The sequence below is a fragment of the Capra hircus genome, chromosome 2 (genome assembly GCF_001704415.2).
Source record: "Capra hircus breed San Clemente chromosome 2, ASM170441v1, whole genome shotgun sequence".
Taxonomy (NCBI): domain Eukaryota; kingdom Metazoa; phylum Chordata; class Mammalia; order Artiodactyla; family Bovidae; genus Capra; species Capra hircus.
Window position 1 is genome coordinate 9,137,739 of NC_030809.1, and position 22,062 is coordinate 9,159,800.

The 22,062-nt window shown below is 49.4% G+C and overlaps 1 protein-coding gene across 7 annotated transcripts in view; it reads right to left on the reverse strand.

The window, feature by feature from the left end:
- UBXN11 (UBX domain protein 11) overlaps positions 1-19,260 on the reverse strand; it is a 29,588-nt gene extending 10,328 nt beyond the window's left edge. The window contains exons 1-8 of one of the 7 annotated variants that reach the window (XM_018056321.1): positions 19,190-19,260; positions 5,433-5,538; positions 4,639-4,667; positions 3,962-4,060; positions 2,473-2,540; positions 1,966-2,020; positions 1,395-1,471; positions 279-387 (exon numbers count right to left, since the gene is read on the reverse strand). In XM_018056321.1, coding sequence (XP_017911810.1) covers positions 279-387; positions 1,395-1,471; positions 1,966-2,020; positions 2,473-2,540; positions 3,962-4,060; positions 4,639-4,667; positions 5,433-5,503 — 508 coding nt within the window. In that variant the 5' untranslated portion in view covers positions 5,504-5,538; positions 19,190-19,260. Of the gene's footprint in view, positions 1-278; positions 388-1,394; positions 1,472-1,965; positions 2,080-2,439; positions 2,541-3,961; positions 4,061-4,638; positions 4,668-5,432; positions 5,539-19,189 lie in introns of those variants that run through there. The other 6 variants (XM_018056316.1, XM_018056318.1, XM_018056327.1 and 3 more) reach the window with 6 other exon arrangements.

The following is a 22,062-nucleotide window of genomic DNA, read 5'->3' on the forward strand; positions in this document are numbered from 1 at the left end:
TGAATGGGTGACATTTTGTAAACTATGGTGCCTGAGACAAGGGAGGCCTTGTTAACATTTTGCATCTCTGGGTCCCTGGAGCCTTTGTCAACTTGAGCAAGCAGAGTCCGGGGTTAGGTGGTCAGTGTTGGAGGCTGGGGCCTCTCCCTCCTGCCCCCGTGACAGCAGCAAGGCAAGGGAGGCAGGGCGCGAATAAGCTGGTGTCCTGACAGCTGCGGGCAATCCGGAGCTGTTGGCGTTTCCTTTGCAGGAGGGGCCAGGGTGGACCCCAACTCTACCTGGCTTCCAGAACTTCTTGGCCGTCATCCAGTCCCTCTCGACATCCTCCGAATCCTCCTGGTCCGTGGGCTCGCCCACCCACTGCAGGCCGTAGTCACCAAGGAACCGCTGGGAGGAGAGAAGCCGGAGGTGTCAGGGGGCGCTCGCTGTCAGCTCAGCCCCTTCCCAGGGAACAGGTGGCGTTCGTGCAGCCCCCCACTTCAGGCCTCGGCCGATGGGGCCGTGGGGGGATGGGGCCAGGGCTCTGGGCCACTTCCTGCTGTGGCTTTGGGAGGCCCCTTCTCCTAGAGCCTGAGGCTTCTCCTTGTAAAATGGGAGTTGTCAGATGAAGCTTGTGAGGATGACTGACGTGTCATGTCCTTAGCACAGACCCCGGCACAAGCAGGAACTCGCTGAAGGCAGCCACAATGGCTGCGGGGAGCCGTGTGGGTCTGGCCCCACCGGGAGGAGCGGCAGCAATGCCTCGCTCTGCAGGCTCAGACATATGCCCACCCCCGTGTGGCCTCTCCAGGGCTGGCCTCACAATCCTTTGCCACAGGAGGGCTTCTGAGTCGTCCATACTTCCTGGTGCCGCTTCCTCATCCCCATGCCCTTCCTTCACCCACTCCCGCCAGGCCTCCGGCTCCACAGCTCACTGCAACTCCAGGCCCCGCGCCGGGTCGTGGCCGTGCCGCACCCAACAGGAGAAAAGGGTCTTTCCCTCCCTCCCTCGTGGTGTCTGTGGTCCCCCAGAGAAGAGGTGTGGTCCTCAGAAAGCCTAGGAGGGAGAACCTGCCCAGGTCAGAGTTCAAGGGGTCCCCTAGGGAAGGGCCCCCTGCCTCAACCGGAGACTTTGAGAGGATGAGTGAAAACCCACCAGGGGAAGGTGGGAAAAACAACATTTCAGGTGGAAGGAACGGCATTGACCAGGGTCCTGAGGCGGGAAAGAACTTGACAGAGCCACAGAGCCCGAGGCAGGCCCCCGCCGAGGCCGAGGCCGGAGGAGAGTGGTTTAAGACGAAAGTGAGGAAGCGGGGAGGGGCCCTGTGTGGGGTGTGTGCGGAGGGGACCCCGGAGAAGCGGGCTCTGACCCTGGGTCTGGGGACAGACAGCCCTGGGCACGCCACCTCCCTCACCTCCATCTCCCCAACCTGCTGCTGCAGCTTCGCGCACACCGTCTCCAGCTCCTCCTGCCGCTGCAGGCTCACCTTGCCTTGGGGTGGGGAGACGGGAGGGGTTCCACGGCCCCTGCACCCAGGCTGCCAGGCTGCTTGCTTCTGGCTTTGACCAGAGCTTTGGCCTGAGGCTTACCTAGAGAAGCTGCCCCTCTGAAAACTCAAGGGATTCCTGAGAACCACCTCTTGGCCCCTTCCCCTGACCTTGAAGAGGGGACGCCCGGGCTCTCAGGAGGCCACCAACCTCCATCCCCCCACCCCCTGCCCCAGAGCAAGGCTCCTGGGGGCGGCATTTCCTCCAGGCTTTTCTGTACTCAGGAGTGGGCTAGGGCTGTGCCCAGGGGATGCAGTCCCTCACAGAAGGGCACCGTCCTGGGTGTCACTGCTCCTCTCTGGGCTCCACTGTCCAGACCCCCCCACACACATACACACAGGACTCAGCCGGATGCTCTGGAGCCCTGATGCCCAGGGGTCACCAGCCCTAGGGGAGGTGCAGGGGTGAGCTGGCCAGCCAGCAGAGAGGGCCTCTTACCCTGGTGCTTCTCGAGGGTCTCCACCATCTCCTCCAGGGCCTGTATCTTCCGAGTCTGCAGCAAGGAGGTGGGAGGGGAGCGGGCCTGGTGGCTTCCAGAGCGCATGGGAGCCCCTTCCGGATGGGAAGAGCCCGCTTGAAGCCCCTGCCCCACCCTGGGTGCAGCCACCGCTTCTGTACCTCAGATGAGCCCTTTTGTGACTCCACCAACGGGAGGGAAGGGTGTGGAGCACCCCTAGGTGCCCAGCACTCAGCAGCCACTGCTGCCACCCAACCTGAGGGCGAAGGCCTGGCTCAGAGGTGAAGACCTCGAGGCTCCGTGCTCTGGCCCCCGAGGTGGGAGGTCTGGTCAGGGAGATGGTTCGAGAACCCATCGTCTCTGGCCTACTGCAAGAGTAGCCTCACTGGCCTCCCCAGCCTGGGCCCTTCCACCCCTGGGACCAGACCCTGGCCCTCTGCCCGCTGGGGCCCCACCTTGGATAGTATCTCATCAGTCTGGGCCTTCACCTGCCGCTCCAGATCCCGCAGTTTCCGTGTCAGGGTGGCCACCAGCTCCGAGTCATTGCACACGGGGACTGCCAACCAGACAAGGTCCTTGAACCCAGCCTAGAGCTGAGGCTGATGGGGTGGGGGTCCAGGGGAGGGGGGAGAGATCCCCAAACATGGAAAGAGGCGTGCTAACAGCAGCTGCCACCTGAACTATAGCCCGCCAGGCTCCTCTGTCCATGGGATTCTCCAGGCAAGAATACTGGAGTGGGTTACCATGCCCTTCTCCAGGGGAGCTTCCCAACCCAGGGATGAAACCAGGGTCTCCTGCATTGCAGGCAGATGCTTTACCTTTGGAGCCACCAGGGAAGCCCCTAGACAACGGGGACTGTCCTAAACACTTTTCGTGTGTCAGCTTTTCTGAGGAAATGAGCTGCTTTGGGAATCTGAGGCACAGAGATTCAGTAATGCACTCAAGACGAACAAAGAAGTGGTACAACATCCACGTCACATTACAAACAGTGTCGAAAAGTTCACCCTCAGCTGAATCACATGTCTAATCTCACCCCTAATTCACAGGCAGTACAGTGGACAGAGGAGCAAGTTAACAGCATGGAGACAAGTCACAATGGGGCCCATCCTGCAGGGCAGGTGGTCTGGACTCTTCAAAAAGCATCGTTTAAAAGAGGCAGGGACTCTGCTCTGCAGAAGTACAATAGTCAGATATATGACATGACTCTCATGTAGAACCCAAATCAGTAAAAAAAAAAAAAAGCTCTGGGAGAAATTTTGGAACACTGGGATGTCACAGTTACTGAGCTGTTCACATTCTGAGGTGTGATCACAGCCTCGTGGTTATGTATTCCCTTCCTCCTAGAAGATGCACAGGGAAGTACTTAGAGCTGAACTGTCACGATATCTGTGATTGATTTCTAAATGGTTCATCTAAAAAAATACACTTGTGTTCATCCAGACATGTATATGGAGAGAAAGCAAGCATGGCAAAATGTCACTTATTATCGAATACAGGAGGAGGATGTGTGAGCACCTGCTGTACTATTTCAACTTTTTTGTTGGCTGACAATGTTTTATTTTTTTTTATTTTTATTTTTTTGACAATGTTTTAAATTAGGGACTTCCCTGGTGGCCCCACGATTAAGAATCTGCCATGCAATGCAGGGTTCCATCCCTGGTCAGGGAACTAAGATCCCACGTGCCACAGTACAACTAAGCCCACGGGCTGCAACTACTGAGCCTGAGGTGCCAGCCACAGCCTTCCCTGGGGCTTGAACAGACCTCCTGAACTAAGGGCTGGGCCCATGCGTGGCTTCAAGCCAAGCCAAGCTCCGAACAGGTCTGGGGTGCAGGCACGTGCCCACAGTCAGCCAGGAGCAGAAGCAGCTGCCTCTGATGCAGCAGGCAGGAAGAGAGGCCATGCCTCTCGCGGCCTTGCTCACTGGGGTCTTTCCTGCTGCCAGGGACTCAGACCCCTTTGGGCGTCTGCACTCACCTTGCCTGCTCACAGGGGCACCTATGCCACCATAGCAGGAAGGGACAGAGATCCTTTCTTCTGAGCCATGAGTGCCATTCAGCATGTCAACCTCATCTTCTGCAGACAGGGATGCCCGGGTCACCGCTCTGCAGCTGAGGCCCTGGGCCCTGGCCAAGATGAAGCAGCCTGTACTCTGTCCCTCACCCTCCTCCCTGCCCCCCGTGTATGGGGAGAGAAAACTTGGGGTGCTGGAGAGCAAGGATCCAACCAGAACAGGCCTCTTCTTGTTCTCCCAGCCCAGCTCCTGGGGGGTCCTGAGGGGCCAAAGCCTGCATCAGAGCGGGGGCTAGAGCGCGGTTGGGATGCAAAGGTTTGAGCCTGCAGGAGGCAAGGCAGCCATATGCGGACTAGGCTTCAAGGAGAAAAGGCTGTAATGGGCTGGAAGTCACTGTCGTGGGTGGGGAGGCGGGCAGGGGTCTGGCGCCCTCACGGCCCACCCCACAGTGAGCGGAGGGATTCCAACGTTAGTCAGGACATCCCTGTTCAGGGTGCGGAGTCTCCTAACCCGAGAGCCACGGGCAGCACTGTCACAGGCCAGCCACCCTGACTGACAAGGCAGTCCACCATGCTCTTTCTCTCCATCCGCCCAAATGCAAGGGCGTGAGGAGGGCCCGTGGGCCACAGCCTACACTTACCATTTCCGTAGATTTTTAGCCCCCGCCTCCTGGGAACGGGCAGGAAGGAGAAGGAAGACAGACAAGTTAGGACCCCCTGGACTGCCATGGGGTGGGGTGGGTGGGGGGGGTTTGGCACCAGGTCCACCCCCCGCCAAGCCTAAAAAAGATGCCTCGTGAGGACATCCACCCCCAAATCCCATCCTGGCCTGGGGGTGAGCCAAGGCGCAGGCGTCGGGGTATCTGACTCCTCCCGACGGAGACAGATGGGCAACAGCTGAAGGGCAGAGCCTTGGGGAGAGGACCACAAGAGTCCCCAAGCCCAGGAGCCCAGCCCCAGCTCTGCTCTGAAATGGCTGCAGGACCCCAGGCCTGCCACTTAACCTCTGTGGACCCCCTTGGCCATGACACGGATGACTCAAAGTGGGGTTCAGGAGAACAAGGAGAGGGGTAAAAAAAGCTGCTTCGCAAAGATGAAAGCGACAGAAAGATGGCTAGGATTCCCTCCACGGAGAGCCCCGCATGTGACACGGTGGGCCCAGAACGTCCGGGCCATCAGTGTCTGCAGAACCAATTCATGCACAGCAAATAAATGCAAGGACGCCGAGCCACCCCACAGCCCGCACCTCACTGGAGGCTGTGCTTAGACGCATGCACAGCCTCCCAGAAGAAAGGACGAGAAGGAAGAGGTGGCCAGGGAAAGATACCTCACTTATTACTTCCCCAAGACGCTAGGAGTCAATCTCTGAGTTCATGGGACGGCCGGGAGGAGGCAGGGGCATGGACACAAAGACCCCAAGAGGCTGGCTCCTTACCCAGGATTCACAGGCTCCGACTGTAGAGGCACTCTCCGGGTCTTGCCAAGGGAGGCCAAAGGTGAGCTCATATTTCTACTTCTAGATTCTAGCCGTCGGGAATCCCCTGAGAAGAAAGAAATCAGCCCTTGGGGACAGCCACTGAGGACCAGGGAGTGGCCTGAAACCTGCCCTTCCCTGCCCGCTTTTCCGAGGAGAGGGCACTGTCCAGGGAGCGGTGCCCCTCATGTCTTCCCACAGCCCCTGCAGAAGTTTGTGGAGGCAACCTGGCCTCAGGATCCCATGCTTGATGTCCACCTGCTCCGCTGGATATCTAGCCCTCTGCTCTGCTCCTGGAGGCTTCTGGCCTAGCAGTACCTGAGAAATAGGCAATGGGGTGGGATGGGGGCAGACGCTGGCCACTCGACCAGGACTTTCCCAGACCTCCATCTCGGGCACAAGACCACCCAGGTGGCCAGTGGCTTTTGTCCATCTATCAAGGACCTGGTCCTCACAAAGTTGATCATCACAAAGCCTGGTGTCCCTCCCCACCTCCAACATCTCAGAGCCAGAGCGGGGCAGCCCCAAGGCAGGGTTCTACCAGGACACTGCACATGGCAGGGAGTCGAGAGCCCAGGCTCTGGCCAGGCTCTACCGGGACACTGCACATGGCAGGGAGTCGAGAGCCCAGGCTCTGCGCAGGCTCTACCATCCGCCAGTACAGCCTGCACCTCACTTTCCTGTAGCATAAAGTGGGGATGGTAACAGTACCAGCCCGGCAGGTGTAACACACATAAATCACCTCGCCCAGGGCCACGCACTAAAGGAATTACTCAAAACTGTAAATTGTGACTGCTGATGTCATCAGCACACAGAAGGCCCCCATAAACGTTTGTTTCCCTTCCTTTCCTCTTCCTTCAGGAAAGATGAATGAACATCAGGGATGCAATTAAAGGTCACTATTCAGTGAATTAAGTGTATCATGTGGCCAATATCTAGACATCTTAGTCAGACGCCCTCCACCAGATCCTGAATCATTCTTTAGTTCCACTTTGGACATGTATGGCACTGGCCTTCACCCTGCCCCTGAATTTTCCCGTGAAGCAGGGAAGGGGACCTGCATCACCAGGCGGCAGCTTCCTCGGTCCTGATTCTGGAGTTTGGGACTCATGTCCTGCCCTCACTCAGAGGTGCCCTCCAAAGACCAGGCCCAAAGTCTCCTCACCCCCATCACCCAGCATCCAGCCTCCCCAATCTGCCCCCAGCCTACCTAGTTCCTGCCATCTCGCGCGGGCATCCTTGCGGTTTGTGTGGCCAAGTGTGATAGCCCCTGTAGCTCCCTGCACCAGTCTCCACACACTGCCAGAGGGATTTTCTCACACACAAAGCTGACAGGTTGCTTCCTTGCTAAATACTCCCAATGGCTCCTTCTCATCCACAGAAAAAAAAAAATTCAAAATTCCAGACTTCCTTGCTGGGAGCTGACCGTGGCACAGATCATGAACTCCTTACTGCAAAATTCAGACTTAAGTTGAAGAAACTAGGGAAAACCACTAAACCATTCAGGTATGACCTAAATCAAATCCTTATGATTATTCAGTGGAAGTGACAAACAGATTCAAGGGATTAGATATGATAGACAGAGTTCCTGAAAAACTATGGATGGAGGTTTGTGACACTGTACAGGACACAATGGTCAAGACCATCCCCAAGAAAAAGAAATGCAAAAAGGCAAAATGGTTGTCTGAGCAGGTCTTACAAATAGCTGAGAAAAGAAGAGAAGCTAAAGGAAAAGGAGAAAAGGAAAGATATACCCATCTGAATGCAGAGTTCCAAAGAACAGCAAGGAGAGATAAGAAAGCCTTCCTCCGTGATCAGTGAAAAGAAATAGAGGAAAACAATAGAATGGGAAAGAAAGACTAGAGATTTCTTCAAGAAAATTAGAGATACCAAGGGAACATTTCAGGCAAAGATGGGCACAATAAAGGACAGAAATGGTACGGACCTAACAGAAGCAGAAGATATTAAGGAGAGGTGGCACAAATACATAGAAGAACTGTACAAAAAATATCTACATGACCCAAATAACCGCGATGATGTGATCCCTCACCTAGAGCCAGACATCCAGGAATGCAAAGTCAACTGGGCCTTAGGACAAATCACTATGAGCAAACCTAGTGGAGGTGATGAAATTCCAGTTGAGCTGTTTCAAATCCTGAAAGATGATGCTGTGAAAGTGCCAATATGCCAGCAAATTTGGAAAAGTCAGCAGTGGCCACAGGACTAGAAAAGATCAGTTTTCATTCCAATCCCAAAAAAGGCAATGCCAAAGAATGCTCAAACTACCGCACAATTGCACTCATCTCACACACTAGTAAAGTAATGCTCAAAATTCTCCAAGCCAGGCTTCAGCAATACATGAACTGTGAACTTCCAGTTGTTCAAGCTGGTTTTAGAAAAGGCAGAGGAACCAGAGATCAAGTTGCCAACATCTGTTGGATCATCGAAAAAACAAGAGAGTTCCAGAAAAACACCTATTTCTGTTTTATCGGCTACGCCAAAGCCTTTGACTGTGTGGATCACAACAAACTGTGGGAAATTCTTTAAGAGGTGGGAATACCAGACCACCTTACCTGCCTCCTGAGAAATCTGTATGCAGGTCAAGAAGCAACAGTTAGAACTGGACATGGAACAACACACTGGTTCCAAATTGGGAAAGGAGTAGTCAAGGCTGTATATTGTCACCCTGCTTATTTAACTTATATGCAGAGTACATCATGTGAAATCCCAGGCTGGATGAAGCACAAGCTGGAATCAAGATAGCCAGGAGAAATACCAATAACCTCAGAAATGCAGATGACACCACCCTTACGGCAGAAAGCAAAGAACTAAAGAGCCTCTTGATGAAAGTGAAAGATGAGAGTGAAAAAGTTGGCTTAAAACTCAACATTCAGAAAACCAAGATCATGGCCTCTGGTCCCATCAGTTCCGTTCCGTTCAGTTCAGTTCAGTTGCTCATTCATGTCTGACTCTTTGCAACCCCACGAATCGCAGCATGCCAGGCCTCCCTGTCCATCACCATCTCCCGGAGTTCACTCAGACTCACGTCCATTGAGTCCGTGATGCCATCCAGCCATCTCATCCTCGATCGTCCCCTTCTCCTCCTGCCCCCAATCACTCCCAGCATCAGAGTCTTTTCCAATGAGTCAACTCTTCACATGAGGTGGCCAAAGTACTGGAGTTTCAGCTTCAGCATCATTCCTTCCAAAGAAATCCCAGGGTTGATCTCCTTCAGAATGGACTGGTCGGATCTCCTTGCAGTCCAAGGGACTCTCAAGAGTCTTCTCCAACACCACAGTTCAAAAGCATCAATTCTTTGGCGCTCAGCTTTCTTCACAGTCCAACTCTCACATCCATACATGACCACTGAAAAACGATAGCCTTGACTAGACGGAGTCCCATCACTGGTCCCATCACTTCATGGCAAATAGATGGGAAAACAATGGAAACAGTGAGAGACTTTATTTTGTGGGGCTCCAAAATCACTGCAGATGGTGACTGCAGCCATGAAATTAAAAGACACTTGCTCCTTGGAAGAAAAGCTATGACCAACCTAGACAGCATATTAAAAAGCAGAGACATTATTTTGCCAACAAAGGTCCATCTAGTCAAAGCTGTGGTTTTTTCAGTGGTCATCTATGAATGTGAGAGTTGGACTATACAGAAAGCTGAGTGCCAAAGAATTGATGCTTTTGAACTATGGTGTTACAGAAGACTCTTGACAGTCCCTTGGATGGCAAGGAGATCCAACCAGTCAATCCTAAAGGAAATCAGGCCTGAATATTCATTGGAAGGACTGATGCTGAAGCTCCAATCCTTTGGCCACCTGATGCGACAAACTGACTCATTGGAAAAGACCAACCCTGATGCTGGGAAAGATTGAAGGTGGGAGGAGAAGGGGACAACAGAGGATGAGACAGCTGGATGGCATCACTGACTCGATGGGCATGAGTTTGAGTAAGCTCTGGGAGTTGGTGATGGACAGGGAAGCCTGGCGTGCTGCAGTACATGGGGCCGCAAAGAGTCAGACACGACTGAGCGACTGAACTGAACTGAACTTGGTGGTCCAATGGTTAAGAATCTGCCTGCCAACGCAGGGGTCAGGGCTGCATCCCTGGTCCAGGGAGGTAACTAATCCCTGCCCTGGAGTAACTAAGCCCACGAGTCACAACTACTGAGCCTGCACCCTGGAGCCCATGCTCTGCAACAAGAGAAGCCGCTGCAAAGGACAGCGGAGAACTGCAACTAGAAAGTAGCCCACGAGCAGTAACGAAGACCCAGCACGGCCAAAAATAAATAATATCAATTTAAAAAAATATTTTTTAAAAAGATGTTACGGAAAAACCAAATAAACTTTAAAGAAAAGTGGAATCAAATAGCATGACCTTTTTTTTTTTAAGTAGCTTTATTGAAGTATAATTCACATACTTAACTCTTTTAAAGTATACAATTCCCTTGGTTCTTAGAATATGTGTATATTCAGAGTGGTGAAAGCACCATCACAATCAATTTTGGAACATATTCATCACACTAGAAAGCCCCAGGTACTGCACTTTTAGTGGCAAAACTGCTCTGCATGAACTCCCACCAAACTTGATTACCCCTCAGCTCTCCAAATTCTCATCACCATAATGACTCCTCAGAAGAAACTGGTCAAAAAGACAGAAATTACAAGCACTGGCGAGGATGAGGGGAAATCAGAAGGTGCTGGAATGTAAAGGGTGCAGTGCTGTAGAAAACAGTCTGGGACTGAACCGCCCCGCCTCCCCCTCCATACTCTGCCCTAAATGCGGTCCTTTCCCTCACGCAACCTGGAGGCAGGAAATCAACTTTGCTGCGGGACCAGCGAGCGGATCCAAGTTTGATTTAATAAGAAGTCAGTAATCCCTTAGCTGGAATTCCAGTGATTAGGACTCTACTTTGCAGCCATGACGAGAAACCCCACGTCCAAGGTAAGAGAAACCCAAGTAAGCTGGTAGGTGTTGCAAGAGGGCATCAGAGGGCAGACACACTGAAACCATACTAACAGAAAACTAGTCAGTCTGATCACATGGACCACAGCCTGGTCTAACTCGGTGAAACTAAGCCATGCCCGTGGGGCCACCCAAGACGGGCAGGTCATGGTGGAGAGGTCTGACAGAATGTGGTCCACTGGAGAAGGGAATGGCAAACCACTTCATATTCTTGCCTTGAGAACCCCATGAACAGTATGAAAAGGCAAAATGATAGGAAACTGAAAGAGGAACTCCCCAGGTCAGTAGGTGCCCAATATGCTACTGGAGATGAGTGGAGAAGTAACTCCAGAAAGAATGAAGGGATGGAGCCAAAGCAAAAACAATACCCAGCTGTGGATGTGACTGGTGATAGAAGCAAGGTCCAATGCTGTAAAGAGCAATATTGCATAGGAGCCTGGAATGTTAGGTCCATGAATCAAGGCAAATTGGAAGTGGTCAAACAGGAGATGGCAAGGGTGAACGTCGACATTCTAGGAATCAGCGAACTAAAATGGATTGGAATGGGTGAATTTAACTCAGATGACCATTATATCTACTACTGTGGGCAGGAATCCCTTAGAAGACATGGAATAGCCATCATGGTCAACAAAAGAGTCTGAAATGCAGTACTTGGATGCAATCTCAAAAACGACAGAATGATCTCTGTTCGTTTCCAAGGCAAACCATTCAGTATCACAGTAATCCAAGTCTATGCCCCAACCAGTAATGCTGAAGAAGCTGAAGTTGAACGGTTCTATGAAGACCTACAAGACCTTTTAGAACTAACACCCAAAAAAGATGTCCTTTTCATTATAGGGGACTGGAATGCAAAAGTAGGAAGTCAAGAGACACCTAGAGTAATGGGCAAATTTGGCCTTGGAATAGGGAATGAAGCAGGGCAAAGGCTAATAGAGTTTTGCCAAGAAAATGCACTGGTCATAGAAAACACCCTCTTCCAACAACACAAGAGAAGACTCAACACATGGACATCACCAGATGGTCAACACCAAAATCAGATTGGTTATATTCTTTGCACCCAAAGATGGAGAAGCTCTATACAGTCAGCAAAAACAAGACCGGGAGCTGACTGTGGCTCAGATCATGAACTCCTTATTGCCAAATTCAGACTTAGATTGAAGAAAGTAGGGAAAACCACTAGACCATTCAGGTATGACCTAAATCAAATCTCTTATGATTATACAGTGGAAGTAAGAATTAGATTTAAGGGACTAGATCTGATAGATAGAGTGCCTGATGAACTACTGACGGAGGTTCGTGACATTGTACAGGAGACAGGGATCAAGACCATCCCCGTGGAAAAGAAATGCAAAAAAGCAAAATGGCTGTCTGGGGAGGCCTTACAAATAGCTCTGAAAAGAAGAGAGGCGAAAAGCAAAGGAGAAAATGAAAGATGTAAGCATCTGAATGCAGAGTTCCAAAGAATAGCAAGAAGAGGTAAGAAAGCCTTCCTCAGCGATCAATGCAAAGAAATAGAGGAAAAGAACAGAATGGGAAAGACTAGAGATCTCTTCAAGAAAATTAGAGATACCAAGGGAACATTTCATGCAAAGATGGGCTCGATAAAGGACAGAAATGGTATGGACCTAACAGAAGCAGAAGATATTAAGACGAGGTGGCAAGAACACACAGAGTTCAGTTCAGTTCAGTCGCTCAGTCGTGTCCAACTCTTTGCGGCCCCATGAATCGCAGCACGCCAGGCCTCCCTGTCCATCACCATCTCCCGGAGTTCACTCAGACTCACATCCATCAAGTCAGTGATGCCATCCAGCCATCTCATCCTCGGTCATCCCTTTCTCCTCCTACCCCCAATGCCTCCTAACATTACAGTCTTTTCCAATGAGTCAACTCTTCACATGAGGTGGCCAAAGTACTGGAGTTTCAGCTTCAGCATCATTCCTTCCAAAGAAATCCCAGGGTTGATCTCCTTCAGAATGGACTGGTTGGATCTCCTTGCACTCCAAGGGACTCTCAAGAGTCTTCGCCAACACCACAGTTCAAAAGCATCAATTCTTTGGTGCTCAGCTTTCTTCACAGTCCAACTCTCACATCCATACATGACCACTGAAAAACCACAGCCCTGACTAGACGGACCTTTGTTGGCAAAGTAATGTCTCTGCTTTTCAATATGCTATCTAGGCTGGTCATAACTTTTCTTCAAGGAGTAAGCATCTTTTAATTTCATGGCCACAGTCACCATATGCAGTGATTTGGAGCCCCAAAATAAAGTCTGACACTGTTTCTACTGTTTCCCCATCTATCTGCCATGAAGTGATGGGACCAGATGCCATGATCTTCGTTTTCTGAATGTTGAACTTTAAGCCAAATTTTTCACTCTCTTCTTTCACTTTCATCAAGAGGCTGTTTAGTTCCTCTTCACTTTCTGCCAGAAGGGTGGTGTCATCTGCATATCTGAGGTTACTGGTATTTCTCCCGGCAATCTTGATTCCAGCTTGTGCTTCTTCCAGTCCAGCGTTTCTCATGATGTACTCTGCATAGAAGTTAAATAAGCAGGGTGATAATAGACAGCCTTGACGTACTCCTTTTCCTATTTGGAACCAGTCTGTTGTTCCATGTCCAGTTCTAACTGTTGCTTCCTGACCTGCATATAGGTTTCTCAAGAGGCAGGTCAGGTGGTCTGGTATTCCCATGTCTTTCAGTATTTTCCACAATTTATTGTGATCCACAAGTCAAAGGCATTGGCATAGTCAATAAAGCAGAAATTGATGTTTTTCTGGAACTCTCTTGCTTTTTCGATGATCCAGCGATGTTGGCAATTTGATCTCTGGTTCCTCTGTATTTTGTAAAACCAGCTTGAACATTTGGAAGTTCACATTTCAGGTATTGCTGAAGCCTGGCTTGGAGAATTTTGAGCATCAGTTTACTAGCGTGTGAGATGAGTGCAACTGTGCGGTAGTTTGAGCATTCTTTGGCATTGCCTTTCTTTGGGATTGGAATGAAAACTGACCTTTTCCAGTCCTGTGGCCACTGCTGAGTTTTCCAAATTTGCTGGCATATTGAGTGCAGCACTTTCACAGCATCATCTTTCAGGATTTGAAACAGCTCAACTGGAATTGCATCACCTCCACTAGCTTTGTTCGTAGTGATGCTTTCTAAGGCCCACTTGACTTCACATTCCAGGATGTCTGGCTCTAGGTGAGTGATCACACCATCAAGATTATCTTGGTCTTGAAGATCTTTTTTGTAGTTCTGTGTATTCTTGCCACCTCTTTCTCATATCTTCTGCTTCTGTTAGGTCCATACCATTTCTGTCCTTTATCGAGCCCATCTTTGCATGAAATGTTCCCTTGGTATCTCTAATTTTCTTGAAGAGATCTCTAGTCTTTCCCATTCTGTTCTTTTCCTCTATTTCTTTGCATTGATCGCTGAGGAAGGCTTTCTTACCTCTTCTTGCTATTCTTTGGAACTCTGCATTCAGATGCTTACATCTTTCATTTTCTCCTTTGCTTTTCGCCTCTCTTCTTTTCAGAGCTATTTGTAAGGCCTCCCCAGACAGCCATTTTGCTTTTTTGCATTTCTTTTCCACGGGGATGGTCTTGATCCCTGTCTCCTGTACAATGTCACGAACCTCCGTCAGTAGTTCATCAGGCACTCTATCTATCAGATCTAGTCCCTTAAATCTAATTCTTACTTCCACTGTATAATCATAAGAGATTTGATTTAGGTCATACCTGAATGGTCTAGTGGTTTTCCCTACTTTCTTCAATCTAAGTCTGAATTTGGCAATAAGGAGTTCATGATCTGAGCCACAGTCAGCTCCCGGTCTTGTTTTTGCTGACTGTATAGAGCTTCTCCATCTTTGGGTGCAAAGAATATAACCAATCTGATTTTGGTGTTGACCATCTGGTGATGTCCATGTGTTGAGTCTTCTCTTGTGTTGTTGGAAGAGGGTGTTTTCTATGACCAGTGCATTTTCTTGGCAAAACTCTATTAGCCTTTGCCCTGCTTCATTCCCTATTCCAAGGCCAAATTTGCCCATTACTCTAGGTGTCTCTTGACTTCCTACTTTTGCATTCCAGTCCCCTATAATGAAAAGGACATCTTTTTTGGGTGTTAGTTCTAAAAGGTCTTGTAGGTCTTCATAGAACCGTTCAACTTCAGCTTCTTCAGCATTACTGGTTGGGGCATAGACTTGGATTACTGTGATACTGAATGGTTTGCCTTGGAAACGAACAGAGATCATTCTGTCGTTTTTGAGATTGCATCCAAGTACTGCATTTCAGACTCTTTTGTTGACCATGATGGCTATTCCATGTCTTCTAAGGGATTCCTGCCCACAGTAGTAGATATAATGGTCATCTGAGTTAAATTCACCCATTCCAATCCATTTTAGTTCGCTGATTCCTAGAATGTCGACGTTCACCCTTGCCATCTCCTGTTTGACCACTTCCAATTTGCCTTGATTCATGGACCTAACATTCCAGGTTCCTATGCAATATTGCTCTTTACAGCATTGGACCTTGCTTCTATCACCAGTCACGTCCACAGCTGGGTATTGTTTTTGCTTTGGCTCCATCCCTTCATTCTTTCTGGAGTTACTTCTCCACTCATCTCCAGTAGCATATTGGGCACCTACTGACCTGGGGAGTTCCTCTTTCAGTTTCCTATCATTTTGCCTTTTCATACTGTTCATGGGGTTCTCAAGGCAAGAATACTGAAGTGGTTTGCCATTCCCTTCTCCAGTGGACCACATTCTGTCAGACCTCTCCACCATGACCTGCCCGTCTTGGGTGGCCCCACGGGCATGGCTTAGTTTCACCGAGTTAGACCAGGCTGTGGTCCATGTGATCAGACTGACTAGTTTTCTGTTAGTATGGTTTCAGTGTGTCTGCCCTCTGATGCCCTCTTGCAACATCTACTAGCTTACTTGGGTTTTTCTTACCTTGGACGTGGGGTATCTCTTCACGTCTGCTCCAGCAAAGCGCAGCCACTGCTCCTTACCTTGGACGAGGGGTATCTCCTCACTGCCGCCCCTCCTGGCCTTGAATGTGGAATAGCTCTTCTAGACCCTCCTGCGCCCGCACAGCCACTGCTCTTTGGACGTGGGGTTGCTCCTCCCAGCTGCCGCTGGACCTCGGACGCGGTGTAGCTCCTCTTGGCTGCCGCCCCTGACCTCTGACTTGGGGTAGCTCCTCTCAGCTGCTCCTGTGCAGCAGCAGCCTAGCACTCTCGGCCGCTGCCCCTGACCTCAGACGTGGGGTAACTCCTCTTGGCCGCTGACCCCTGGGCATGGGGTCCTCCCAGCTTCTGCCCCTGACTTCGGATGTGGGGTAGCTCATCTCGGCCGCACTATGTGCACCGGTCGCAGCCGCCCGCACTATGAATACACAGAACTGTACAAAAAAGATCTTCACAAACTAGATAATCACGATGGTGTGATCACTCACCAAAGCCAGACATCCTGGAATGTGAAGTCAAGTGGGCCTTAGAAAGCATCATTACAAACAATGCTAGTCGAGGTGATGGGATTCCAGTTGAGTTATTACAAATCCTGAAAGATGATGCTGTGAAAGTGCTGCACTCAATATGCCAGCAAATTTGGAAAACTCAGCAGTGGCCACAGGACTGGAAAAGGTCAGTTTTCATTCCAATCCCAAAGAAGGGGAAAGGGGAAAGGGAAGTTGTTCAGTCGTGTCCAACTCTTCACAACTGCATGGACTGCAGCCTACCAGGCTCCTCTGTCCATGGGATTTTCCAGGCAAGAATACTGGAGTGGCAGAAAGGCAATGCCAAAGAATGCTCAAACTACCGCACAATAGCACTCATCTCACACGCTAGTAAACTGATGCTCAAAATTCTCCAAGCCAGGCTTCAGCAATACGTGAACCGTGAACTCCCTGAGGTTCAAGATGGTTTTAGAAAAGGCAGAGGAACCAGAGATCAAATTGCCAACATCCGCTGGATCATCAAAAAAGCATGAGTTCCAGAAAAACATCTATTTCTGCTTTATTAACTATGCCAATGCCTTTGACTGTGTGGAATAAATTGTGGAATAAATTGTGGAAAATTCTGAAAGACATGGGAATACCAGACCACCTGACCTGCCTCTTGAGAAACCTATATGCAGGTCAGGAAGCAACAGTTAGAACTGGACATGGAACAACAGACTGGTTCCAAATAGGAAAAGGAGTACGTCAAGGCTGTCTATTATCACCCTGCTTATTTAACTTCTATGCAGAGTACATCATGAGAAACGCTGGACTGGAAGAAGCACAAGCTGGAATCAAGATTGCCGGGAGAAATACCAGTAACCTCAGATATGCAGAGGACACCACCCTTATGGCAGAAAGTGAAGAGGAACTAAACAGCCTCTTGATGAAAGTGAAAGAGAGTGAAAAAGTTGGCTTAAAGTTCAACATTCAGAAAATGAAGATCATGGCATCTGGTCCCATCACTTCATGGGAAATAGATGGGGAAACAGTGGAAACAGTGTCAGACTTTATTTTTTGGGGCTCCAAAATCACTGCAGATGGTGATTGCAGCCATGAAATTAAGAGACACTTACTCCTTGAAGAAAAGTTATGACCAGCCTAGATAGCATATTGAAAAGCAGCGACATTACTTTGCCGACTAAGGTCCGTCTAGTCAAGGCTATGGTTTTTCCGGTGGTCATGTATGGATGTGAGAGTTGGGAGTGTGAAAAAAGCTGAGCGCCGAAGAATTGATGCTTTTGAACTGTGGTGTTGGCGAAGACTCTTGAGAGTCCCTTGGACAACCAGTCCATTCTAAAGGAGATCAGTCCAGGGTGTTCTTTGGAAGGAATAATGCTAAAGCTGAAACTCCAGTACTTTGGCCACTTCATGGGAAGAGCTGACTCACTGGAAAAGACTCTGATGCTGAGAGGCATTAGGGGCAGGAGGAGAAGGGGATGACAGAGGATGAGATGGCTGGATGGCATCACCGACTCGATGGACCTGAGTTTGAGTGAACTCTGGGAGTTGGTGATGGACAAGGAGGCCTGGCATGCTGCAATTCATGGGGTTACAAAGAGTCGGACACGACTGAGCGACTGAACTGAACTGAACTAAAGTTTAAACAGTTATCTTAGGGCCCAGCAATTCCATGCCTAGGTGTACACCCAAGAGAAATGAAAACTCACATCCACAGAAACCTGTGTATCTGTTCATAAGTAGCATTACTTGTAAATAGCCCAAAACTGGAAACAACCCAAATGTTCATCAACCAATAAGTGGATAAACAAATATGGTATATCCTTCCTTCTCTGGTGGCTCAGAGGTTAAAGCGTCTGCCTGCAATGAGGGAGACCTGGGTTCGATCCCTGGGTATGTCCCCTGGAGAAGGAAATGGCACCCCACTCCAGTATTCTTGCCTGGAGAATCCCGTGGACAGAGGAGCTTGATGGGCTACAGTCCACGGGGTCGCAAAGAGTCGGACACGACTGAGCGACTTCACTTACAATGAAATATTATTTGGCAAAAAAAGAAAAGAAAGAAAGAAATGCAATACACACTACAGTGTCAATGGACCTTGAAAATATGCTAAGGTAAAGAAATCAGTCACAAAAAACCACCAACTGTTAGGATTCAGTCCAGAATGGGTAAATCTATAGAGACAAGATAGATTAATGGTTGCCTAAGGCTGGAGGTGTTAGGAAGAGCTGGGGAGAGGGAGATGCTAAAGGTACAGGGTTTCCTTGGGGGCTGATGAAAATGTTCTCAAATTTGATTGTAGTTACGACTGCACAACTCTGTGAATATACTAAAAACAACTGAAGTTTACATTTTAAAGAGGTGAAGTATCTAGTATGTGTATTGTATCTCAATAAAGCTATTATAGGCGGAAAAAAACGACCTGGTCTCCAAACCAAACCCAACATCTTCTCTCGAAATAAGCTCCTCCCGCTTCCCCTTTTTGAAGAGGACCCCATTATCCAAACACAAAAAATTTCCCTCCTTTTTCTCCTCTAATCCCATCAGTTCCGGAATCCTGCAGGGTAAACCCTGCACGTTTCTCACACATAGCTCCTCCTCCCGTGGCCCCCTGTTGGCCATCCTAGTGGGACTCTCACTGCCCTTCTTTGGGGTTGTTACAATGGCCCCAAACCGATTTCCCTGCTTCCAGTCTCACTCCAGGCCAATCCAACAGTCTCCAGATCAATTTTCCCATGTGATCATAGGAGACCCCTGAGGACAAAGTCTATTCCTTTCCTTCAGCCTGGGGACTTCTTGAGCGAAGAAGGGCTGTGTCTCCTCCCTCAGATTGGGAACCCTGGGGGCAAAGCCACATCTATTCCCTTCACTTTGCGTTTTTTCTTGGGGCGGGAGACTGTGTCTTCCTCCTCAAGCCGGAGGCGGCTAAAGGTTAGACTGCCTGCTTCTTCAGACTCAAGCTTTGAGAGTCAAATTGGTCTTGCAACATGTCCCAGTGCTCTCCAGGGCCGACACGGGCCAGCAGGCTGCACACCTTCATTCCGTAAATCTCAGCTGGAAGCGCTCACCATCGACTTCCACCACCAGACCCTCCCTGGAAGCTGCGTCGCCAACCCCCCGCCTCCGCCCGTAGCCGTGGTAGGCAGCGGCCTGAATCTGCTCCCAGGCGCGGGGAGTCTACTGGAGGGGCCGGGATGTGGGGCTCGCATATCCTCGAGGCTCTCGTGGTGAGGGCCCCAGCCTATGTGAGAGGGACTCCACGAGGAGAAAGGTCTGGGGCCTTTCTGTAACTCACCACGCAGGCCGCAGAACCACCCGCGGCGCCGCCATCTTGTTGTCACACGGTTTCCCAGGCAACCAGGACCCTTGTGCTTCTCATTGGCTAATCCGTGAGGAGTCCCTGAGCAACCAGGAGGCAGCGGAGGCGGGTACAGCTGTCTCTACTCGAATTCTATTGGCCCACGAAGTCTAAACTCATCGCGGGGAAGACTGCAAATCCCAAAACCCACCGCTCTGAGCGGACTCTGGGTTTAGGGAAACTTGAGAGTCCTTTCGTATTACCCCCAAGGCACAGAAAGCGGAGAACTGGGATTAGGTTCACGAAGCTGCTGGAAGCCTCTAGACCTGAATGTGCAGTCCTGACCATGCCACTGTTTTATTAAATGGATTTTGGGAGAAATTGCATGTATCCTGCTGAGCTTGTTTTTCCATCTGATCAGTACACTACTAAAGGGAAGTTCTTTTGAGCATGAATTGAAATGATACAAGTACTTAATAAATGTTTCTTAAATCTGCATTTCTCTGCTAATTTCTTGGCTCCCCGAAGAGACGCTGAGATTCTATTTCCTTTATGAAAAAATTCGAGTAAGACTCCTGCCGTTGGGTAAGATACTTAGAGTGACTTTGGGTGAGACCCTTCCCCCTCCCGAGCCTCACATGAAAAACAACCTGTTGGATTAGAGCAACTAGAGGTAGTTTTGTTAAGAGCATGGTCTTTGGCACCAGGAGTCCCAGGCTGTGTGTGTGTCCTTGAGCAAGTTACCTTAATTTCTTTTGTAAAATGGGAATAACATCAAACCAGTCAATCCTAGAGGAAATCAACTCTGAATATTCATTGGAAAAGCTCACGGTGAAGTTCCAATAGTTTGGCCACCTGATGTGAAGACTAGACTTGTGGGAAAAGACCCTGATGCTGGGAAAGATTGAGGGCAACAGAGGATGAGATGGTTGGATGGCATCACTGACTCACTGGACATGAGTTTGAGCAAACTCCAGGAGACAGTGAAGGACAGGAAAGCCTGGTGTGCTGCAGTCCATGGGGTCCCAAAGAATCAGATATGACAGTGACTGAACAACCACCACAAACCCACCCCATAGAGCTGCCATGAGAATTAAATGAGACAATACGTACTGAATACCTATCACAATACCCATACAGAGTAAGTTTTCAAAACACTTCCTGCTTTTAACTTTTGTTATCATTATCTCACAGTCATCCAGCTGTGAGGATCTGGGTGTCTTATGATTTCCGGCACCCACTTCCTTATACCTTGGCTCAACTACCAAAGCCCTTTATCTGCATGTCTCCAACTGCACTTATTAATATTTTCCATTTGACTCTCAAACCTACTGCTTTTAGGGGAGGGCAGGCTCCTAGAGGCATTCTTTACTCACCAATTGGAAACTGAAAGGACCTACCAATTAATGAGCATCTTCCAAGTGCCAGATGCCAAAATTACGAGATTTAGAGATGAGAAAACTGAAGCTCAGAGAAGTAAAGTGACTTGCTTAAGACTGTGCAGGTAGAAAGCAGAAAAGTGGATTCTAACCCAGAATTGTCTGCCTCCAGAGTCCGTGCTGTTTCTTGAAGCTCCCACTTTAGTAAAACAGGCAGGCAAAGATAAGTCAGGGTACAGATGGCACTGGTTCATGGCTAAGGGAAGAATTCAAGTGGAAAGTGTGACTGGAAGTTGGAGGTAGGAGAGCTCTCTTGCCACGAAGCTGCTCTCAGGAAGTTCTCTGAGGCTCAAGGTGTATGAAATGAGAAAGTTTGGGGCCCAGTGTTTTGGGGGATTGGTAGTCAGAGAATCAGCAACCTTATCCTGTCACTCTGCTCGGGTTCCTTCTGCTCTCAAAGGTAAGCAAGGACTGTCACTATGGGAGGCGGGGGCGCTGGCCTCATGGGCCCTGTTGTGCCCTGCCTCTCACTTCTGCAAGACTAGGGAGTGAGGGGGTGTTTATCCAAGCATCAGGGTTTACAACATACCTCCCTCCTTCCCAGGGCTGGAAGCCTGGCCTTAGATTCTGCAGTAGGCAGACACTCAACAAATATCTAGTTCCTGTGAGGGAGGTGGGAGCCCTCTAACCTGGCAGGCAGTTTACTATTTTTTAAAGAGAGAAATCAGAGCCTTATTGTAGGATACATTTTCTTCGTAGAAACTTGGAAAATGATCATAGTCATTTATTGAGGAAACATGGGAGCGTAATTTAATAAGTCTATGGGGCTGGGCTCTGTCACTTGAGTGAAGTGAAGTGAAAATTGCCTTCAGTCGTGTCTGACACTTTGCAACCCCCCCCCCACAACCCTCCATGAATAGAACCCCATCAGGATCCTCTGTCCATGGGGATTTTCCAGGCAAGAATACTGGAGTAGGTAGCCATTTCCTTCTCCAGAGGATCTTCCCGACCCAGGACTCAAACCCGGGTCTCCTGCATCGCAGGCAAATTCTTTACTGTCTGAGCCACCCAGGAAGCCTGGCTCTGCCACTTAGCTGGCTGTCTCTGCTCCAGTTAGTCCACTGAGCCTCAGTTTCCATATCTGGAATAGAGATTCTAATAAAACCTACCTTGCAGGGTTATTGTGCAAATGAAATGTGTACAATTCCTCATAACATTGTTGAGTTACTGTTTTTAGAAAGCTGTTTTCCAAAAACAAAGTTATGAGAGTGAAACAAGAGTCTAAGCTCACCTAATAGTTACTTTTCTGACTTATATTTTTCTATCTCCCATCTTAGGTGGTTCTAGAAATCTTTCCAAGGTCTCCAGGCTCACAAAAGATTTGAGTGTTGGAAGGACATTGGAGGAAAATTTGTCCAGCTTCCAAATTCACCCAGGATTCCTTCTGGCTTTTCTGGGGTGGGGGCCACTTGGCCTCCTCTTAGTTCCATC